Here is a 21,270-nt window from a genome sequence, read left to right as displayed (position 1 = left end):
AGTCCAACATATATAAACAAAACATGATTTATGTCTAATGAATCTGATAATTTGTTAGTGTAATACAGACGAATGAATTGCTTGTGATTGTTTAAAAAAAAATGCATGGTAAGAGGACCATAAAAAAAATATTGCATATTAAATCACAATTGCAATATTGAGGACAAAAAAAGTTGCAACAAGATTATTTTTTAAAATCGTTCAGCCCATTTCAGTAGAATAATCGATTCTAAAAACATTTGATATCTGCAGCCCTACTAGTTACAGAAAAAACATAAAAATGTGTAATTTCATATGAGTATGTTTTTTTTTTTAGTAATAGTTTTAATGAAGTGTTACAGAATATTTAGTATTAGATAAATTCCCCAAAGTCGAATCACAAATTGGTGAGGTTGCCATGACCCCAAGACGCCGGACTAAAATACTCCAACTCACTTCCCCGTCCTCTCGTCATTAATACTCCAAGCTTATCTTTGTGGTAGCCAACAAACAGCGGAGTACACAGATGCACTGAGAGGAGAATCACCCTTCAGGCCACAGTCGCCATTTCCTTCACTGTAGCTGAATTCCACAACAGGAAGTAGTATGTTGGACAGCTTCATTCAGAAAGGACATTCTTCACTAGTGATACGCATGTGACTGCGGGAAGCAAGACTCGGATGTAAAGAATGAGGGTCCCACAGACCCTACACACCGTATGGGACTTCCTGTGTCAACATGGCCATAAAATATTAAGCTAAAATGCTAACAGAAACACGAGGTGCCGTCGCACTCTGCTGCTTGCTGCTGATTAAAGAGGTGAATCGCACAAAGGTGATTCGTTCAATGGTTCTAATACACTGAATATACATCTGATATTATTTAATAATAAGTAATAACTACAAAGTCATGAATTTGAAAAAAAAGTAAATGTTACACCTTCTCTTTTCCTTATTAAAAAAAAGAAAATACAGGTGTGTTCCAGAGATGGCATCGCGAAAGCTGATGTTCAGTGTCCAGAAAAATTTGAACAACAGAGATCAGGGAATGATGGAAGCCATAATAGAAGACAGAACAACAAACACAGTAGTCGAAATCTGTGAGTAACTGACTACTGTAACTGACTAAGTAACTTCCCTTTGCACCAGATTAACCACCGATGCGAACAAAGGCATTCAAGTTAGTGGGGGAGGGCGGGGCTGGCGGCCGAAGCAAAAGTGCGACACTGGCCGCCATTTTAGCCATGTCTAAAAAAAAAAAAAAAAAACAGGAAATGGTGCAGTTTAATGGTTGATATACATTACTCCCACAAAGGTGGACTAAATTCTCAATCTCTGCATGTTTTTTTCTAGCAAATATCTTCAAGCATGCATTTAGAAACAATTCCCTCAATTCACTGGACAGAGTTTTTAAGTGCCATTATCGAATACAGTAGTATTTCTGGCAGAAGAAAAACTACAAAATAAAATGCCTGCCCTTAATTAACACCTTACCTAATAGACCCCTGGTGTTGTGCAGTTAAGTAGATAAACCTCCCCAGCCACTATGCACTACACTGAAATACGTTATATTACCCTATTTAGCTACGTGACACTAAATTGAGATTGAGTGGCAATGTTGTGGCCAGTGAGTGTCTTTGAGGGATGTGTGCACATTTTATGGTACCTGACAATGTGCTAAGAAAATCTTGAAAGATCAGAAGAACTGTAAGACTGATTAGCTTGTGATGTACACTTCAGTATGCAATTACTATTATACAATAGTGTATGAGAATGCATTATCATAATATTTATTCCAATTACTTTCTCAAAAAATAAATCCTATGGCAGTTGTGTTATTTGTTGGCAGGATAATGAGGGTTTTCTTGGAAAAATGTCTCCTCAATAAGTCTTTTAAAACCACTGGTGGAAAGTACTGAAGGAAAACTATTTTGTTGCTCCACTAAAGCACATTTTAGTGCAGTATTATTTTTTTCTCACAACTTTTAACTTTTATTTGAAAACTGCACTTTCTACTACTTTCTTTACCATAATTGGCTTGGCTATTATTTCGTAAACGTCCATGGAAGACGAAATGACGTAAAAAAGACGTAGACAAGAATGTCAACATGTTCCTCAGAGCAATTAACCCCAACTAAAGAACAGATGTTCTAGTAGGCTTTTCCTGTGCTTTGCGTTACAAGCCTGGGCACAGAAGAAGTTAAATTATTTTGCATCAAACTCCCGTAGCCCCAACTAACAAGCCAATGCGAGACTGCAGGTGCACTGGAAATGAATGATCACGCCTTGTGTCTCTGATAGGTTGATCTGACTCTGACATAGTGGTTTCTTAAAAATTAAACCTCTATAGAATATTTTTTTTAATAAGTCGCAATTTAACAAAAATGTTGTTGCCCCGAGTCTTCCACCTACAATATGATGTATAAAATGTACAACAGCTTGTTTATTTCAGACTTCCGTGGCAATTTTGACAATGATGTCTATACCTTCAGTATTTGGGGGGTGTGTTTATTTACTTTTGATATTTTGTTGTATTTTGCATTCCTTGACGAAAATGAAAAAAAAAAAGCATTGTTTCGTGTTGTACAATTCCATTCATTAAAAAATATTTGCAAAAAAACATACAATTGTTCAAGTTATACAGTAGATCATATTAGTGGTGAAATAAATTATCCTGGACTCATTTTTATATTACATAAAAACTGTCATTTGATCATGGTTGTAGACTTTTTATATTCACCATAAAGACTGCAATATTTTGTTTGTACTTTTGTACTTACGGTAAGTATAATTTAGACTCTACTTTTGTACTTTAACTGAAAAAGATTAATCAGTACTTCTCTTTTTAGCATATTTTACTCAAGTATCTGTACTTGTACTAAAGTACAGAGGGTGAATACTTTTGCCACTTTTATTTGATTATAAAAGGGGTAAAGACCTGAGTGAATGCTAACATGTGCAAAGTGAAGTGGGTGGGTGCTCTCCTTCCTCTCTCCCCCCGTCTACCGCGTCAATGTAAACAAACATGTCCACAGTGCTTGTGTACGTGTGTGTGTGCGCACTGTGCACAGGGACCCCCCAAAACAACTTGACATGACCGTGAGGACCACTCTTGAAAACGGGGAGCTTCTTGCGCAACAGCGATTGGCGAATTCCTATCAAAACAGGAAGCTACCGAGCCACTGTAACTCTTTTTGGCAGCATGAAATACATTTTTTTTTCTTTTTTTTTCCCCCTTTTTTTTAAAGACGAGATTGCGTGACGACCGGGGGCACCTTACCTGTTTGCCCCGGTAGAAGAGGCGCTGCTGCTGCGGGCTCACGTTGAAGATATCCCGTATTTTCACGCGGAGGGTCTCGATTTTGGTCAGCCTGGACAGATCGTCCACGGTTCTGGTCTCCTTCCCGTCTATGGTGCGGACCTGGATCCACATCGTCGCGCCGTCCCTGTTTCGATGCGTTTCGACTAAAACGCGCGGTTGGATATTAGGCGGGGATATTGTCGCTTTCCGAAAAAGGGGCGCTGTGGTTCAAACGGAGACAATCCGAGTCTCCATCGCGCTTTTTTCCGCCGCAGAGGCAAAAAAACACGTCGATCGGAGGACTAGTGTGTGCTGTGGCTCGTGCGGATGGTGTTTCACATGAGGTCGCGGCGCCAAGCTGGTCTCGCGAGATGTCGCCCGCGAGACCTGCCGCTCGGTCGTTAAAGGCGCCGCTCACAAAAACAAAGTACTCACCACCGGTTACCAGCCTAATAAAAACAGGTTTGTTCCGGTAAAAGTACAGTAACTTAGTAGTTTAAGTCACCTTGTGGTATATAACTTTTTTCCCGTTTTTTGTGGTTTCTTACTAGTACTCATCTCAACAAAACTTTAGGCACGTTCACAATAATATTTTTGTACATAAAACGTGAAAGATAATAATTAAAATAAAAATACAAATTTCAAAACAAAATAAAATCTTGTATAATTGAAATACAGCATATCTATTTACAAGAGGGGTCTCAAACTCCTGGCCCGGGGTCCATTTGTGGTCTGCAGGATGATATTTAGTTACTGATGATATTTTCTACTTCTGTAACCACCTAACCATGTTTCATGTTCTTCCTAGACATTTACAGATGCAGTTGCTGGCGAATGCAGCCAGCCTGAGCCTCCAAAGGGGGGGTAGAAAACCTCTACATCTGAAAACCGTGATTGATTCTCACCAAAATTTACTGTATTATACTAGTGCCTAAATCATACACTGAAAACATATTAGAACGAAAGTAGGAATATCCATGTTGGATAATTAATGCTGTTAGCTAGCATAAGTTAACTATATATCATGACCACAAACTGGCAGTTTGCACAAATTGAAATATGGCACACTCGGAGTGGATTTTTTATTTTTATTCGCCTTAAACCAGGTACAGTAGATAGCATGGTGCTTTCAACAATCCGGAGTTTTAATAACTTGTGGTGATTTATACCAGAGTATTTTGTTGGATTTCTGATCATTATCTGATCTGGAGGCCGATATGTTCCAAGTAAAGTAGAGGTTATCAGCCCTGGGGAACGATGACGCTCTGATGACGTCCATGAGGTACTTGCGACATCTAGCGATGGGAAAATAGAGCTTTGTGGCTCGCGTTTAATGTTTAACAGCGTGTGTGAGTCCTTAAATGTTACCATTTCATCGCGTTTAACCACTAATGTTACCGTTGTCGGAATTTAGACAAAAATAAAGGCTGTTTATGTTTCCAAAAGTACGGTGGCCGAGAAGCTCGCTGGTGATTAAATGGCGAATGGCTCAAATTGTCTCGGTGTGTTTGACGTCACTGAAATAAAGTAACCATAATTCTCGTACGGGAGAACTCATTTGTCTACAAAACTTGCATTTCTGTCAACCCCATCGCTGTGTACTTCTAAAGCCCCCCGCCCCCCGAGTCAGTTAGCCCCGACGGCTAGTCCAAATGAAATGCCGTCTTTTTGTCGGGACTCTCCGCCGAGCGTTTGCCCGGCTACTAACGCTGCATTAGCTTTAGCATTAGCCGACAGCTCGTCGCCAGTGACATCACTCCGGCATGACCTGTCCTCTGCATAACTTTGCATTTTGCCCAAACGGCATTTAATGGCATTACGACGCGACGATGGAGACCGAGCGGAGCAATTGCAGGCCGAGTCCGGTGGACAATAGCGAGTAGCTAGCTATAGCAAATTGACCACTATTCTCCTCGGGGGGGAAAAAAAGTAGACTTGCTGTGGGATTTTGGAGAGACGTTTAAAACGTTAAGGTACGTTGTCTGGTTTCACGTGTTTGTGTGCTTATGGTGTAACGTTTTACCTGGTTAAGGGAAGAAGAAACTTTTGTTTACTTTTTTAAGCTAGCCGGCTAACTGCTAACCTCAAGCGCGCTCAAGTGGAAATAAACCAAAACAAAAAGTTGTGGTGAGTAGAAAAAATGTAGAAATATGAGATGTGAGCCATCACATAAGGTTTGAATGGTTAATTGTGTCATGGCAGGGACTCAAAATGGCAGCGTGATGAAATGGAATGATGGACACGGGGCATTAAACCCCTCTAGTTGACACCAGAATCAGGATCATCTTTATTGGCCAATTATGTAGAAACCTGTTCATTGACCTGAAGTCACCTGGGATAGTCTCTAACTCACCTTTTAACCTGAACAGGGTAAATGATGTAGAAAATTGTTGGATAATTATGTAAAAACATGCAAGGAATTTGTCACTAGTAGTTGAAGACCACCACTGGTCCAGAGATGCGGGCCAAGTGCTCCTCCATCATTACCTCACAGGTTTTCCAATGGCTCTCTTCACTTGCCCCAAGTGCAGTAGTCGGTGTTACATGACAGACCAGATCAATTTGTTCGGCATTTACCCATGTTGGGTTCAGCTGCTTTATCTTCTGAAGAACAGCATCGCCAGTGCCAGCCTAACAAGACCTACGATCTTGTGCCAGTTCACACAAAAGCAGAACCCGGTGTCTGTTCCACGTTTGCAGGCTTTGGACGACCACTACTCACTTAAGATGATGAATGAACACATAACTAATTCAATGACTACTTCCTCAAAAGCCCCTGTGGCAGCAGACTGTCGTCGTCGTTGCAAGTACATCCTCTGCTGGACTGTTTTGATGATGGAGTTGATGTTGGCCTTCCACTCTAGGTCCTGAGAGATTTCAGTTCCCAGGAACTTGAAATATTAAGACTCTCGACAGATGATGCAAGGCCGTTGAGGGGCAGCTGTGGTGAAAAACCCCCCCTAAAGTCTAAAATAGGATTACAAAATTACATACATTTTCGAAGTTGGAAATGTCTGAGGGGAATTAACGGGAATAAATTAGAATTTACAAAATTGAAGGTTGGTAGATAAATTATACTTGTTATGAAACTTGAATATATTTTTATTATTGTATATAGTTGGGGAAATATTTCAGGATAATGCTGACTAAAACAACTGCAATTAGATATGAAGAACCTGTGTTGTCTGAAATGGTTTCATATAAATGTTATTATGAAGTGAGAATTGGTTGTTAAAGCACTCGTATCTCAAATCATATTTAGCTATTCACACTTCCACGTTTATTGTGCTCCTCCTATGTGCTTTTTGGCCACCATAGGGGCAGTACAATAGACATACATATTTCACTAGGAAAAAAAATTACAACTAACTGACTTGGTAAGATGCAGTAATACAGTAGTTGTTTTCCACTGATGATAAAGAATGAAAAATGTTGTTACAGTGTCATTCCACATGTTTTTCTGCACCCTTTGTGTTCAAATAGTTTGCTTAAATTGTTTACAAATACATGAAAAAAAAACTTTAAAATACATCTGTTGGAATGTCCATGAAAAAATTACAACCCTAGTCCACAATCATCTCTACTGTCTTGTTCACCAAGACACTCAACTAACAACCCCATTTTGTCTCATTACAGGATTCCCAATCACAGCAGCAGTATGATTGACAGCTGTGAACACCCCGTGGAGTCTCACCTATAAGATTTGGGCCAAGTCTGGCATCATGTCTTCAGCATCTGCATGGACAAAGTCTGGCGCAGATGACATGGACCTGGACGCGTCCGAGGACGGTCTCAGCAACGGCGCCTCTGTTGCTCCTGGTGACCACCCGGCGACCAGCAATGACGGAATGTCTGACTTCTCCAACAGTGACATCTCGCTCCCCGAAGTCTGTGTCACCACCAACTTTGAGGAGACCATGAGCCAAGACGTCCAGCAAGCCCACAGGATCTTCTCGGGCTTTCTCCTCGACAAGCACAAGGCAATCGCCGGCCTCTTCCTCCATGCCGTTGGGCATCAGGAGGCCCAGTGCGGCGTCGGTGGCATCTGCGCTACGGGCCAGGCCAGGCTAAAGCAGTCCATGTGCTTGCGGAGGATGGAGGAGAAGTTTGTCGGCCTGGAATATCAGAGCATAACCGAGTTTGTGGCTGACTTCAGGCTGATGTTGGAGAACTGCTACCGCTACCATGGTGTGGACCACTGGCTCTCCAAACAGGCTCAAAAACTGGAGATTATGCTTGAGCAGAAGCTCACACTATTGTCGAGGTATACAAATCATTTCACTGCACAACTGTATTGTACTCAACGATAGTTTGAACTCAAAATTGTACCACTCTTAGGGAGTTTGACCAAGCCTGAGAAGTAAAATAAACTTAAAATTAAAAGAAAAATAGTTAACGCAGCCAATCAGTCTCTTTGTTAAAAATCAGTCGTAATAGATGTCAGTAATTTATTTTCATTGTTGTAACTGGTTGTATAAGTGTGATCTCCTCTCCCCTGTCTCCACTTGTCCAATGAGGACTCTTCGTGAGAAGACCACGTTGGCAGTGACCTCCAAAGGGCGTTTTGGCTCAGAGGACGAGCGAGCTCCGGGAGGAACCTCCACAAGGCGACGATTATCATCTCGAAGCCTGGCGACCATCACTGTCGGGGGCCATGAGTCGGTCATGGTGCAGGCCCTCAGAATGGAAGAGCAACAGAGGGCCAAGGAAGAAAAGAGGTAAGCAGATTTCAGCTCCAATTATTATTCAAATGGAATCTTCAAGGTGACATTTTTTTGGATACAAATAGTTGGATTTCTGATGTGCCTACCCACCAATTATTGTGAAATTAAACACCCAAGTACAGCGTTGCCATGAGATTCAACTCACTCCACAATAAAAATAAATAAATAAATAAAAAATACTTGGGCAAATATTGATCAATTCATAAAAAATAACAAGCTTCAAGCTTTTAATTGCTACTCTTGGGTAAGTTCACTTAGCTTAATATTGTTCTAACAAACAATGTCACATGTCATTGTGGTGCTAAGAGTTAGCGTTGATAATCGCAGTTTTAGTAGTGTATATTACTACTCTATATTGAGCAAGCTGTGGAGCAACACATTTAGACATTATATTGTATTATATTCCTTAGATGCATATATTCTGTGTCCTTTATTAAAAAAAAAAAAGATGAATATTTCAGTATCTTACTGAATCACTTACAATAGTAGTAGTAGTAGTAGTAGAAGTGTATTTCGTTTGTAATAGTACGATATATACTGCATCCTACTTCTTGGTGGCCATGACTGACACACTTGAAGGAATAGCACACTGAATTGGTTTGAAGCATTATTTTATAATGCACAAACTGTATTGCGTTTAATTGTGTTAATACACTATTTTTGTTATAAAGTAAAATATTATAGAGTTATTTTTCCTTATTAGTAAACCAAAACACAAAATTGTTGGCTTTTTAAGGGGTGAGGGCTGGAGTTGATCAATGAAATGAAATTAATGAAATAATGATTCAATATATTCACAAATTTACAGTCACTCAGTGAGAAATTTGTGTTTGTTTAGCTGAACACAAAGCTAGTATTCTGTTGTATGACTAGTAATGGGAGGAAACAGAGGTAACTTATGACATCTAGTGGAAGACCCTTCAATATAATACATCGCAAACATAGATAGAGGAACAAAGATACTTAATTTGTAGTAAATAAATAATTTTTGGATTCTATTCCATGGCACAGTAGTTGGGAATAACTGGTCAATTTATATGTTTTAATGTACAATATGTAGGTCAAAAAGCCATTGTTAATTTTCCAGGCAACGTGAGCTGGAGAAAAGAGAAGCAGATGAAATGTCTGCCAAGGCTGTGGAAGAGTGGGAGCAGACTTTGCTATCACAGGCCTCCCCCCACACTGTTGATACCTTATGGGAACTGCCCGCTATAGGCCACTTCCTGTGCCTGGCCCAGACGGTTCTCAACCTTCCCGAGATTGTCTTCTTTGAGCTGGAGCGCTGTCTTCTGATGCCCCGTTGCAGCAGCCTCCTCTCCAAGATAATGTCATCCCTCATGTCGCCCTGGCAGCGGCGGGCCACCTTGCACCGCCGGCCGTCTTTGCCGTACCGCCGCTGGGAGGCGGAGCTTCGGTTGCGCGTCAAGGGCTGGTACCGGAGCATCGGGGGCGCCCGCAATCAGGTGGCTCGGGCTGAGCAACTTGGACTTTGTCACCAGTTTTTCAGCAACCTGGGTGAGGCGAGCCCCTTGGAGGAGAAGCCGTTCCACTTGCTGCCCTTCCGCCAGCGAGTGTGGCTTCTCAAGGGATTGTGCGACCACGTGTATGAGACGCAGAAAGATGTTCAAGATGCCGTGCTCGCCCAGCCCATACACGAATGCAGGGAGTCCATTTTGGGCTATGACAGCAAAGACAACGCCTACATACATTTCCCTCATTTCTGCGGGGCAGACTTGAGGATCTACTGCCAGAGTCCCAGCACACCGCCTGCTTTTCCTTTCCCTTCAGTGTTGGTGAGGCGTGTTGATGTACACGCTGACAGTTCTGACATGCTGAAAGACAAGGAGGGATATCCTGGAAGCGCAAGGCACGTAGACACCTCTGGTGATTTGGGGAAGACATTGAAGTATTTTATAAGGGAAAACGGGGATGGACAGGAACACAACGGAAGGTTCAAGTTTTGGCCCATGAAGAAGGAAGGAATGTGCAAGTCAGGTTCGTCCGATGGCGACTCCAGTGATGAGTTAAGCCAAAATTGTCGCACTAGCTACTTTGCGTCAAGAGGACACATAAAACAAGAAACTGTAGAATCAGAATATCGATCCACAACACTAGAAGAGGGCCTCTCCTTGGAATCTGTGCGACCCATTAAAGAAGAGACTCAAAATCCCTGTTTGAATGTAGGGGAACACACCTACACAGGTCGGTCTCCTGCTCGCTCTGCAGACACCACATACTCACCAAGCAAACCCTCGGGGATCAAAATGGAGGGAGTCAACCTGAGCAAGGGACACAACCAAATATCTCCCTGTTTGGAATGTCACAGAACTGCCAAATCGGTGCGGCGAGGCTGCAGCTGCCCGCCTCGACCCAGTGCGCAAAATTCCAGCGATGTAGACGATGTCCCCGACAGAATGTCGTCCAAAAAAAAGAAACGCAAGAAAAAGCAAGGCCAGCGAGAGCCAAAGCAAGTGGGAAGCGTTGAGGCAGCTGAATCAGAAATACAGGGAATTACCACAACCAACCAGAGAAAAGATAAAATGAAAAAACAAAAAGAAGGTAAGAAAGTGATTGTTGTTTACGAGTTATGTTCAGTTGTGCTCAAAGTGACCATTTGAGCTTTATAAAATACATAGTCCGAGATGTTGCTTGGGGATATAAGCAAAGGGGAAAAATGGTTAAAATTGGAACCCAGATATAAGTGGAGGAAAAAAAAAATGAAATGACAATAAACGGAAACAGAACTCTGACGTAAACCGAAAATCTCCTGGATAATTTTCTAAAGTATTAATTTTGCTAATATTTGGTAAGTCTACACTAATGATACGACGGTACGTTTCTTTCTGTAGAAAAATGTGGAGGTTCTTGACTCAATCATCTGATTTCACCTTTTCAGGGAAAAAGGTTGAATCTGCAAAGAAAATCAAAGATGAGCCTTCTGTTGAGCCATCGTTTAAGGTAGTCACAAATGATTGCAATAACACTGCAGTAATGTTCGTTTAGCTGTATCATTATTATTATTATTATTATTATTATTATTATTATTATCATTATCATTATTATTTTTACTACTGTTTCTTAATCTTTCTTCGCAGTTGGTTTGCACCAGTCTGGAAGAGTTGCGAGTGCTTATCAGCAAAACAGAAGATGAGCTGGACTACCTGGAGAGCACAAAAAATAAATTGGTAGGTGACAAAGTGCTATTTCACGCTTAGCTAGGGTGAAGAAAATAATAATATGGATCAAGGCATTTTTTCTTGTTTGCTTTTCAATTGGCAGGATCGGTGGTTCTTAAGAAAAGAAGCTGTGAAAGAGCTCCACAGCACTCTAATCAGACTACTGAATGAGCTATCACCCTGGGAACCAAAACTTGTGAAGGCCTACCAAAGAAACAGGTGTAATGAATGACTGTATCAATAAAAAAAACTAATTACTGAGACCTGCGATTTAGCCTCAAATTAGCAGCAAATAACTTACTCCTTTCCCACTACCCTTGTCTCCTCTGAAGGCTTCGATTGAAGAAGGAGTTTGACGATTTCAAGAAGCATCCAGAGTACAACAACTTTGTGCGAGAGGAGTGTCTGACATCGTCGTCGTCATCGGACGATGAAGATATTTCCTTATTGCATCGCCAACAAGGATCAGAAGATGAACTGGAACATGTGGTTCCCAGAGGTCTTTGGACTGTAGGTCAGTCTGAGCGTTTAAATAAAATGTATATGCACAATTGCCTTAGTGAGCAGTCGCCCCTAATTTCGATATTTGATTTATTTTAACAGACACCGGGGATTTTGAAGCTGAATCTGTTTTAGAGAGTTCACCATCCTTTGGAATCAGCAACCACCAAAAACATCCGGAAACTGACGAACAAGCGTCAAGAGTTCAGGCAGATAGCAGTGTCTCCACTTTTGCCCCGGGCACTGGTGCAAAGTCTAAATGTGAAGTGATTCAGTCCAAAACCGACTGTGCTGCTTCATCGACATCCAAATCTCACGTTGCCCACCCTACCCCTGGACTGCCCAAAGGGTATACGCCCATTCCCACCTTGCTTGCTAAAAGTGTGGGCAACAAAGTGACTTTAATGAAACGGCCTATCGACTACTCAGGGGTTAATTACACCGATAGACAAAGCAAGGGCTGTTCAAGTTCCTTGTCTACATCTACAGCGGGGAACGCAAAACGACAAGCACAAACTGTTAAAACCATTTTGCAACAGAACTCACTACAAACACAAGGAGAATGTGCAATTAGACAAGCGGGAATGGTCAAAGTGGCAGGAGCTCCTCTGACAACAGATTGGGCTAAACAAAACCCAAATTTATCACCAAATCCTCTCCAAGTGATATCTAAGGTTCCAGAAGGGCGAGATCAACTTGTCAGCAAAGGGGGAAGCAATTCAGATGAGATATATGTGCAATCTGTTTGTGACTACAGCACACAGGAGAAGATCACGCAGCAGGTGGTGATTGCACCTTCCAAACATGTCATTCAGAAATCCAAGGAGCAACAGTCGATGGGACCCGTGTTCTTGTCCACCAGTGTGTCAGGCTTTACAATTCCTGACAATGTTCAGCAAGTGGCTCCTCTGAAGGATACCTGGATAGCGAAAACCCCATCCCTTTCTTCCCCGCCTTGTCATCAGCACAGGACCCAAAACACACCCGTATTCCAGGTTACACAATCTTCTCGATCAAACACTTCACAAAATACTCATCAAAATCCTTCATCCAGCATATCTACGACCTCTTTGGCTTCTCCTGTGCCTCCTAATCCTCCAGAACATAAACAGGAACTTAAGACAATATGCATACGTGATTCACAGTCCATCCTCGTGACGACGAGAGGAGGCAACACGGGCATTGTCAAAGTCCAGACATCGTCTGCCCAGAATGCACTTGACGGTTTGTCCAGCAGTCCCATCATCACCATTTCACCTCAGTTTAAAGCCTTCCTTGTGTCCCAGAGTGCAGAGGCGTCTTCTGTCCTATTACAGAAGAATCCTTCTCCCATCTCAACAGTGGCTAGTGTTTCTGTAGCGCAACCTCAGAAGCAAATTCCTTCAGTAGTAAAGTCCTCTGCCATCAAAAATCCTACAGCCCCAAGAAGTTTGACTTCTGCTTCCTCGGTTCCAGGGTCCCACAAATCAGATGCTTCTACAGTTACAAGAAACCTTTACCACCCTTCGCAGACATTAGCGACCAAATCTCTGGTGGTACAAAGCACTGTTGATGGTATTGCACAACCCAAGGTAGTTGGTCCGCCAGGTGTGAAGCGGCCCAACACAGAGGAGCAACACAAAGTTACAAAATTCATCCTGGTTAATCCCTCCTCCTCTTCCTGTGCCTCTACTGTAGCTGTCCCAAAAGACTCCTCTACAAATCCGCCTCTTGGTTCAAGAGTCATAGTCATGAACCAACCCCCTGTAACAGCGTCCAGTGCTTTGGTCGGAAATTTTCCAATGCAGGCCACGACAGCAGGGATTAATGGGCAACAGATAACGACGACATTGTCAAATCAGTCTCTGAAGATTGGATTCAACCCAGCTGTTGACTCGAATGCACTGTCCAAGGGAAAGAATACCACCCTTCCGACAGGTGGGTTTGACTTAAGCCGCGTTGATTGGTTGAATTTCCTACTTGATGAGTAAACTTCACAACTTGTGTGTCTGCAGGTCTTCAGATCCACTTGTCAGGGATGACGGCAACCATTGGACAGACCATCGGTGCCCTGTCACGTTGCACCTCCAAAAGCACACCAGCATCTCTCTCGGTTACAGGATGTTCACCAGCAATCACCACTACTCATTCGGCCCCATTCACACAGTCAACTTCTGTCACGAGTTGTCTCAGCCAGCTCGTCGCCAACGCTACTCTGACCAGAACCTCCCAACCCCAGTCTTTCACAATATCCTCCCAACTCGGCTCTTTCGGTTCTACTACTGCTTCCCATCCTGCCGGAAGTCTGCCGACGGATATATTGACCAGCCACTCTCCTGCTCAGATAACCTCAACCGTGCCGGGCAATCCAAATGCAATCTCTATGGCCGCCCTTGCTCATCAGCCTTCACATGTGCTAGCAAAAGAAGCTAGTACTCGAATTATATCACCCACCAGTACGCAATTCATGAGCCCTACAATTGGGGCTAACAATACCCAGCAGAGGATAGTCATCAACATCCCGAAGCCCCTTCCCGCCGGCACACAGATCCTTCTGAACAATACCTGTTTTGTAGTTCCTCCCCAGGGCTTAGCTCCAGGTAGCCATGTGCTCATCATCTCTAGCCCTTCTCCACACAAAGTGCCTCATGCCACCATTAGCAGTATTGGATTGTCGACACCTTTGCAAGGAGCAAGTCAAGGTCCAATAGCTCCTCAAGGACCAGTGTTACCCAAATCCCAAGCCAGGTTACCTGGTGTCCCAGTCGCGAATTCACCTTTTGCGGCATGCACACCTGCCGTTGGCCCAGCAAACGTGCAGGGATCAGCACTTTTACCATCTAACGCAAGTCTCGTATCCGTGCCGACATCACAGGTTTGTGCCTCTGTGCTAGCTACCCCCCCTCACTTAGCCAAACAAGCAGCCCACGTGACTGGTGGTTCAACACTTAGGCCGCTTCATGCTGTATGTTCCACCGCCATTACCCCTGTAAACACATCAGCTTTGCCCCCATTGCCTGCTCCTTTGTCGTCTTTGCCCAGCTCAATCGCCCCTCCCCGCTCCCTCCCAGACACAACCAGGGACTCGTGCATACAGCTGCCTCCGACATCGCCACCTATGACACATCTGGGCCTAGGCATCACCTCGGGCTGTCAGCAGGCGCCGTCAGTCATTCGTAAAGTGTTCACAGGCTCATTAATGCCAGCAACCCACAACCTACCCACCTCAACAGCCACACCAATCGAAAGCACCACAGATGCTTGTGTGGTATCTCCAACCCTCTCTACATTTCAGCCAATCACACTGCTGACCACGAAACCCATCCACCAGCCCATCAGCCTGACCAATCAGAGCCTGGTTCAGCCCTCTTTTCAGAAATCCCCCTTGGGTATGGCGAACAGTGTAGCAAACAAGCTGCTCATCAGTCCCGACGGTGCCATTTTGAGCTCGGTCCAGTACCAGGCCAAGACAGTTGAGCCAAACGTGTACCCCAAACAGGCTGCACTGATTCTCGCCCCGAATAGTTCCAGCGGCGCTTGGCGTTACCAGCTCACACCAAGTCAACCAAATAACTGAGACAATGAGTCTGAAATGTTTATGCACTTGTTATTAAAATTGTTCTGTATCGTTCAAGAAAAGTAGGGTCAGACCCTCTGGTTAGTTTTTTGTCGTTTAGTTACTACTGAGGTTAATGAATGTTCTGTGTTTTGGACTTCATGGCCAGTAATGACAGCTGGGGGAAAAGGGGTTTCATCTTTTTTTTTTTTGTCTTTTTTTTTGTCTTTTTTTGTCAGTGCTTTAAAAGCAAAGTCGTTGATAAGGTTCATTGGTACAACTTGCTACTACTTTAAATGTTTCATGGGACATAACACTTCTGCCTGTTTGTAAGAGTTTGAAAAACTGTTTTACATTGTAGGGAATGTAAATAGACCCTGTTGGATTTGTACTACGTTTGAAGCCATGTAAAATGTTTTGCAGTCACTTTGTATTTATTTTCTACCATATTGATTTGGCAACTGTTTGCTAGGTTTATGGAACAAATGTGGAGGTCAAGGCGTGGAAATAAACAATGCATCTGTGTTCACTCTTTAGTGGGTTTTTGGGGTTCTTCGGTCTGCAAAGACTCCTTGCGGTAGTGCTTTTAATCTTTGCTTGAAACCACAGTTTACATTGGAAATGTTAGATACAAAAAAAATCTGATGAATATGTATAAACAGCTACATTGATGGTGGCATCTGACAGACACGTGCTGTGGTTTTCCTTTAATCTTCTGCAGGTGTCTGTCCCATGTTGTCCTGTTTTTAAGGTGAATACGGAGGAGGCAGCGGCCCCGAGGAGATCTTTTCATAGGCTGGAGGAGCATTCGGCATCTGGAAAAGTCAATGACAAGCAATGTGTAACGTATGTGAAATGTATTCCCACATTCATGGCAGACCCTCACCACAGATCGCATGCTGCCAAAGTCGCTGAGCGCCATCTTGTTTTCTGCAGAAGGTCCGCTCTCAGAGTATTGGCCTCCCGTGTAAGTCGGCGACCCAGACCTGGGGCTCTGCGTGAGGATAGTGTTAAGACGGTCACTGGACACTTGATTAGGTACACCCACACTCTCTTCAAGCTTTTTTCTTTAAAAAAAAAAAAAAAAAAATCCTACATTGCACAGATTTAGGAGGAATTTGGCATCATTCATTAGAATCACCAAAATAAGTTATTGCCAGATTTTTTTTTTCTTCTTCAAGGGAAATTGTGCTACTCCCCAGTCACGGTTTCTCGGTCAGAAGCAGCATTATTATTTAGCTGATTTAATTTTGTCAGACAGTTTCTATTTAGGTACAAGAGGTAATCAGGCTTGGGTGTAGTCAATCAAAATGAACAGAAAAATGTGATTAGCTACAGGTAGCTTTGAATAGTTTTATTGCCATTAATCAAATCAGCATATCAAGAAAAAAAGGTAATGTTTACTTAGGTTGTTTTTGTCTGGTCTTTACATTTGATGATGTGCACAAATTCTTCTTCATGGCACTGTATAACTATTTCAGCAGATGATATGAAAACATTAAGACCACATGAGAAGGTGTTTGCTTCATTACAATGAAGGCCTCACCCTGATTTTTTTGTAGCCGCCCCTTCTCTTAAAGTACCAGCAGCCCAGTAGAACAAGAGCGGCCAGGATGATGACCAGCAGCACAACACCGACTGCCCTACAACATGCACAAATGTAAAAATCATCATTAAGATGCGTTCTGGTGAGAGAATAACACATTTTTCCACATAAATTTATGGATCTAAAACAATGATTCCCAACCTTTGAGTCATGGCACATATTTTGGCAAAATGTCATGACACCACCAAAAACTAAATGTCACAAAAAGTAGGTATACAAATGTGCTATTTGTTGTAAATGAATAATTTTGGACTAATTAAGTGAAATCAGATAATTCCCCACCACACACCTGACATCTTTCACACCAAGGTTATTGTAGTTAACTAAATTATAGTTTTGGAATTTTTCATTTTAGTTTGTTTTGGTTTCATTTTAAATTTTGTTTTTTAAATTTTGTTAGTTTTAATTAGTTTTCCGGGTGGTTCTGTTAGTTCTTATTAGTTTTAGTTATTTAATAAATGCTTTGTTTTAGTTTTAGTTTGTTTCAGTATTAGTTTTTTTTTTTTTTATGTGTATTACTTGTGCGCAATATTTAAAAAACACCATGGCAGCGACGTCATCTGAAGGTGATTTTCTATTGGTTGCTGCTAGATGATGTCATTTCAGTGTGACACATTTTCAAACGTCCTTTTCCGGTTAATATCAAAATAAATCTACTTAAAAACACATTTAAAATCATCCCCAAAGGCTCATGCGTTAATTACCAAAGACTAAAACAAAAGACTTTTTTGTTATAATTATAGTTAGTTTTGTAAACACAAAATGTAGTTTGAGTTAGTTTTATTTTTTAAAAAGCATTTTTGTTTTTTAGTTTGTTAACAAAATTGTTTTTTGAATTTGTGTTAGCGTTTTCGTTAGTTTTAGTTAACTAAAATAACCTTGCACAGAAGTGACGTCATCTAGCAGCAGCCAATAGAAAAGCACCTTCAGATGATGTCGCTCCCATGGTGTTTTTTCAAATATTGCGCACAAGTAGTACGCTTTTTAATACTGAAACTAACAAAAACTAAGTAATTATTAAATAACTAAAACTAATAAAAACTAACAGAACCACCCTTAAAACTAATTAAAACTAACTAAATTTAAAAAACAAAATTCAAAACTAAATAAAAACTAACTAAAATGAAAATTCCAAAACTATAATAAGTAACTCGGCTCAAGGCACACTAATGTACCGCACCTCAGTGGCTGGGAATCAGTCATCTACATGCATACAAGTTATGATTTTTAAAGGCCACAGACTGAAGCAAAATGCTTGGATTAAGCGGGACATACTCCTCAGCTCTGACAAATCCACGTCGGCTGCTGGCAAAATAGATGTTGAAGTCTCCTCGAGGCATCCCGCCTGTGTTGTTGCAACGCATTAAGCTGTGGCGACAGACGGGGAGACAAATCACTTCATCTTGCCACTTTAGCATTGTTCAAATGAATGCAAAGTAACACACAGACATGTCAGCTCTCCGACTCACGTGATAGCTAAAATACTTTGTGATTTAGTCATTTAGGTAGTTTCCATAAGTCTGTACAATATATAGGTGCGTCACAATAAGTTAGAATATGGTAGAAAATTGTATTTTAATAATGCAAAAAGTGAAACTCTGATACTAGACTCATTTAACTCACAGAGAAATTGAACACTTTTCATAATTACTTCCGAAGTTCGAAATAAAAATGTATTGAATTTCTTGACATACATTTTTATTTATTATTATTTTGGAGATGTAACATATAATTAATCATCCACATTATATACCTGTACATGACTTTCACAATTTGTATTTATCGACTAAAATATGTTCCATCATATTCTGATTTTTTTCAACATTTCCACAATTCTGGCTAATTTTTCCCATTTATTATTTTGTTTAATATATAATGTGTACTGTTCATTATTGTGTTACTGCACTGCATCATTCCGAGAGTTGTTTGTAACATTTCGACCCCCTTATTTAGCTAAGTGAGAGGGGCAAAATATTAAACATCCCTCAGTTGGATATATTTCAGGGTGGATTACAACCAGAAACGTGAAAAGTATTGTTAAAGGAATAGCTTTCTATCAGTGTCAATGATAAACTCAGTGAGGCATAAACTGGTGATACAGCTTTTAGATTGTTTACCTAATATTGTGCAATGTCTAGGAATCACCAGAGTTAATGGAGGAGTCAAATTAAGTTTTAAAAAACAATTACATTGACAAGTAAGCTTAATTAAATGTAGAAAATCAAATCTTCTCGTCATGCCTGTCACAATGAAATGAATAACAAACACACAAAAAGTCAAGCACCAACTTACCAAATTGGATAATTCAATTGCAGACGAGCGGTCCTCCTCTTGCCTCAGTGCTCCCTCGTCTTATTTCTTGTTTCACCCACCCAGATTCCTTTTAGCTCAAGGGGGGAAGAAAAGGGGGGACTAAGGGCTGTACAATCCTCATGACGGTCACGGGTTAGAGCCTCGTGGATAAAGCCATTGAAGTCGCGTAATCACCATGAAACCCCTGCGGACGTGAACGCAACATGATTATCCACTCGTGAGACTGAGCCGCAGTCAGCTGGTGACATTTTTTTTGTTTGTGCAGTGGTTCTTGAACCTTTTGCACCAAATAGCACCTGAAAAATTCTTAAGAACAACAAAAAGAACAAATATTGCTATAATGATCAAAATTGAAATACAGTGACATTAACAATGAGATAGGAAAATAGAAAAACTGGACTAATTATTTGATTGAAATGTATTGCACAAAAAAGATGTATAAAATTGTACACAAATTGCAGTTTTAAAAGCAATTAGTTCACAAAGATTTAAGTATTGTTAAATACAACTGAACCACACTTGAGACAGTGATACTTCACGTACCACTAGAGGGAGCCAGTGTACCAATAGTGGAACTAGATCACTGTGTTAGTGTACTTTCCCAAAAATGTAAACATTGATTTGTTTTGTTATACATATACAGTCCACAAATCAATGTCCACAAATCAATGTTAACATGCACCTGCAACTCTATCGACTCTTGATCCAAAATTTGAGAAACTGTCTCTGACTTACACTTTATATACGGGGTGTGCCATAAGTTTCCATACATATATGTAAAGCTTTTTACATTTAAATATATATTTTATTTATATACAAGTATTCCATCCATCCATCCATTTTCTTGACCGCTTATTCCTCACAAGGGTCGCGGGGGGTGCTGGCGCCTATCTCAGCTGGCTCTGGGCAGTAGGCGGGGGACACCCTGGACTGGTTGTACAAGTATTTTACTTATTAAAAATACATTTTATTTATTTGTTTTCAATTATTTTTATTGGGTCATGTTTCCAAAACTGCAGCGTGATTCATTTTGTTCGTTGCAGTTCTACTTTTGTCCAGTAGGAGATGCTGCTGTACTAATCTTTTTAATGTAAATCGAAACATAAAATAGCGAATGGCTGACTCGAGACGTTCCAAAACAATTGATGATAACGATTAAACAAACGTTCCAGTAAGGTTCCATCAAAAGAGACTGGGTCCCGCTGTATTGCTCAGGCTGCACTACAGCGTCTATTCACAGGCGCGATCCCACTACTGAGCGGCACGGGGGCTTTGACCTGCTCCGTTTCCGACCTGGGCCGGTGCACCCCTCCTTAGGCGACCTGGTGGTCCCGAGCTCCCCCAGGAGCACCATATCGATACCGAGCTTAGTGCGGACACCCGATCGACATAGTCCGCTGCAGCTCAGAGCTCCTGAGCTCAAACGATCCGCCAGCCTCAGCCTCCCGGTAGCTTGGATTACAGGCGCGCGCCACCGCACCCGGCGAGAGCTGCTGGTCCATATTGGACTTTTGTCTCTTACTAAGATGACGTAGCAGCTATACCCGGAAGTACTCAGTAGCCCCATCAAGTGGAGAGTGATGGAAAACACAGTTGCAATGATAGAATTATCAATGGCGAGATAAACGTATACAGTCATGGGAAAAAATATTAGACTGCCTTTATTTATTCAATTTCTTGTTATTTTAAACGTCTGGTGCAACTGAAGGTACATTAGTTTGGACAAATGTAATAATGATAAGACTGACACCGAAAACACTTGTAAGAGTTTAATTAGTTAATATCTGATATTTAGCCATTTTTCTAGTTCTTCATCAATAACTATGGCATGGTACTGCCCAAAACGGTGCTTTTAGATTTTCTATGTATTCTTTTCTGTCTGTTTAGCGGGCATTAAAATGTAAATCGTTGGTAAAATAGAAAAATAGAGAGACAGGTAGGTTAGGGATGATGGAGAGCTCGAAGTTGGATAGATAGGTGGATGATGTATGAGTATGATAGCGTGACAGGAAAATAGACTTAAATAATAGTAATTTGCATGAATAAAGTAAATGTATTAATGTGTTTGCAGTTAGTACTGACGTGCATTTTTACAGGTGCATAAGGTAACCAGAAATACTGTTCACAGACAAGCCT

At 41.5% G+C, this 21,270-nt stretch overlaps 3 protein-coding genes across 4 annotated transcripts in view; 1 reads left to right on the top strand and 2 right to left on the bottom strand.

Moving 5' to 3' along the window:
- uhrf2 (ubiquitin like with PHD and ring finger domains 2) overlaps positions 1-3,647 on the bottom strand; it is a 31,501-nt gene extending 27,854 nt beyond the window's left edge. Inside the window, exon 1 of the mRNA XM_077497957.1 lies at positions 3,259-3,647. Within this exon, the coding sequence (XP_077354083.1) occupies positions 3,259-3,411 (153 nt within the window). The 5' untranslated portion in view covers positions 3,412-3,647. The remainder of the gene's footprint in view (positions 1-3,258) is intronic.
- brd10 (bromodomain containing 10) lies at positions 956-15,744 on the top strand. Of its 2 annotated transcripts, none has more exons than XM_077497955.1 (10): positions 956-1,078; positions 6,916-7,543; positions 7,797-7,997; positions 9,091-10,562; positions 10,900-10,961; positions 11,099-11,188; positions 11,283-11,398; positions 11,512-11,693; positions 11,783-13,597; positions 13,675-15,744. In XM_077497955.1, exons 2-10 carry the CDS (start codon positions 7,002-7,004, stop codon positions 15,234-15,236), a joined length of 6,042 nt encoding a protein of 2,013 aa, XP_077354081.1. In that variant the 5' UTR covers positions 956-1,078; positions 6,916-7,001; the 3' UTR covers positions 15,237-15,744. The 2 variants fall into 2 exon arrangements, with proteins under 2 accessions (XP_077354081.1, XP_077354080.1); XM_077497954.1 differs by lacking the exon at positions 956-1,078 and adding an exon at positions 4,464-5,252.
- A 40-nt stretch (positions 15,745-15,784) lies between these two features.
- On the bottom strand, positions 15,785-19,309 carry mlana (melan-A). Its single transcript, XM_077497958.1, has 5 exons — positions 19,114-19,309; positions 18,097-18,189; positions 16,762-16,858; positions 16,102-16,209; positions 15,785-16,030 (listed from the first exon to the last, which is right to left on the bottom strand). Exons 2-5 carry the CDS (start codon positions 18,183-18,185, stop codon positions 15,962-15,964), a joined length of 363 nt encoding a protein of 120 aa, XP_077354084.1. The 5' UTR covers positions 18,186-18,189; positions 19,114-19,309; the 3' UTR covers positions 15,785-15,961.
- Between the last annotated feature and the right edge of the window lie 1,961 nt (positions 19,310-21,270).

This window comes from Festucalex cinctus, chromosome 15, assembly GCF_051991245.1.
Source record: "Festucalex cinctus isolate MCC-2025b chromosome 15, RoL_Fcin_1.0, whole genome shotgun sequence".
NCBI lineage: Eukaryota > Metazoa > Chordata > Actinopteri > Syngnathiformes > Syngnathidae > Festucalex > Festucalex cinctus.
The sequence above is the reverse complement of the archived record's forward strand: the minus strand, read 5'-3'. Positions and strand labels throughout refer to the sequence as shown.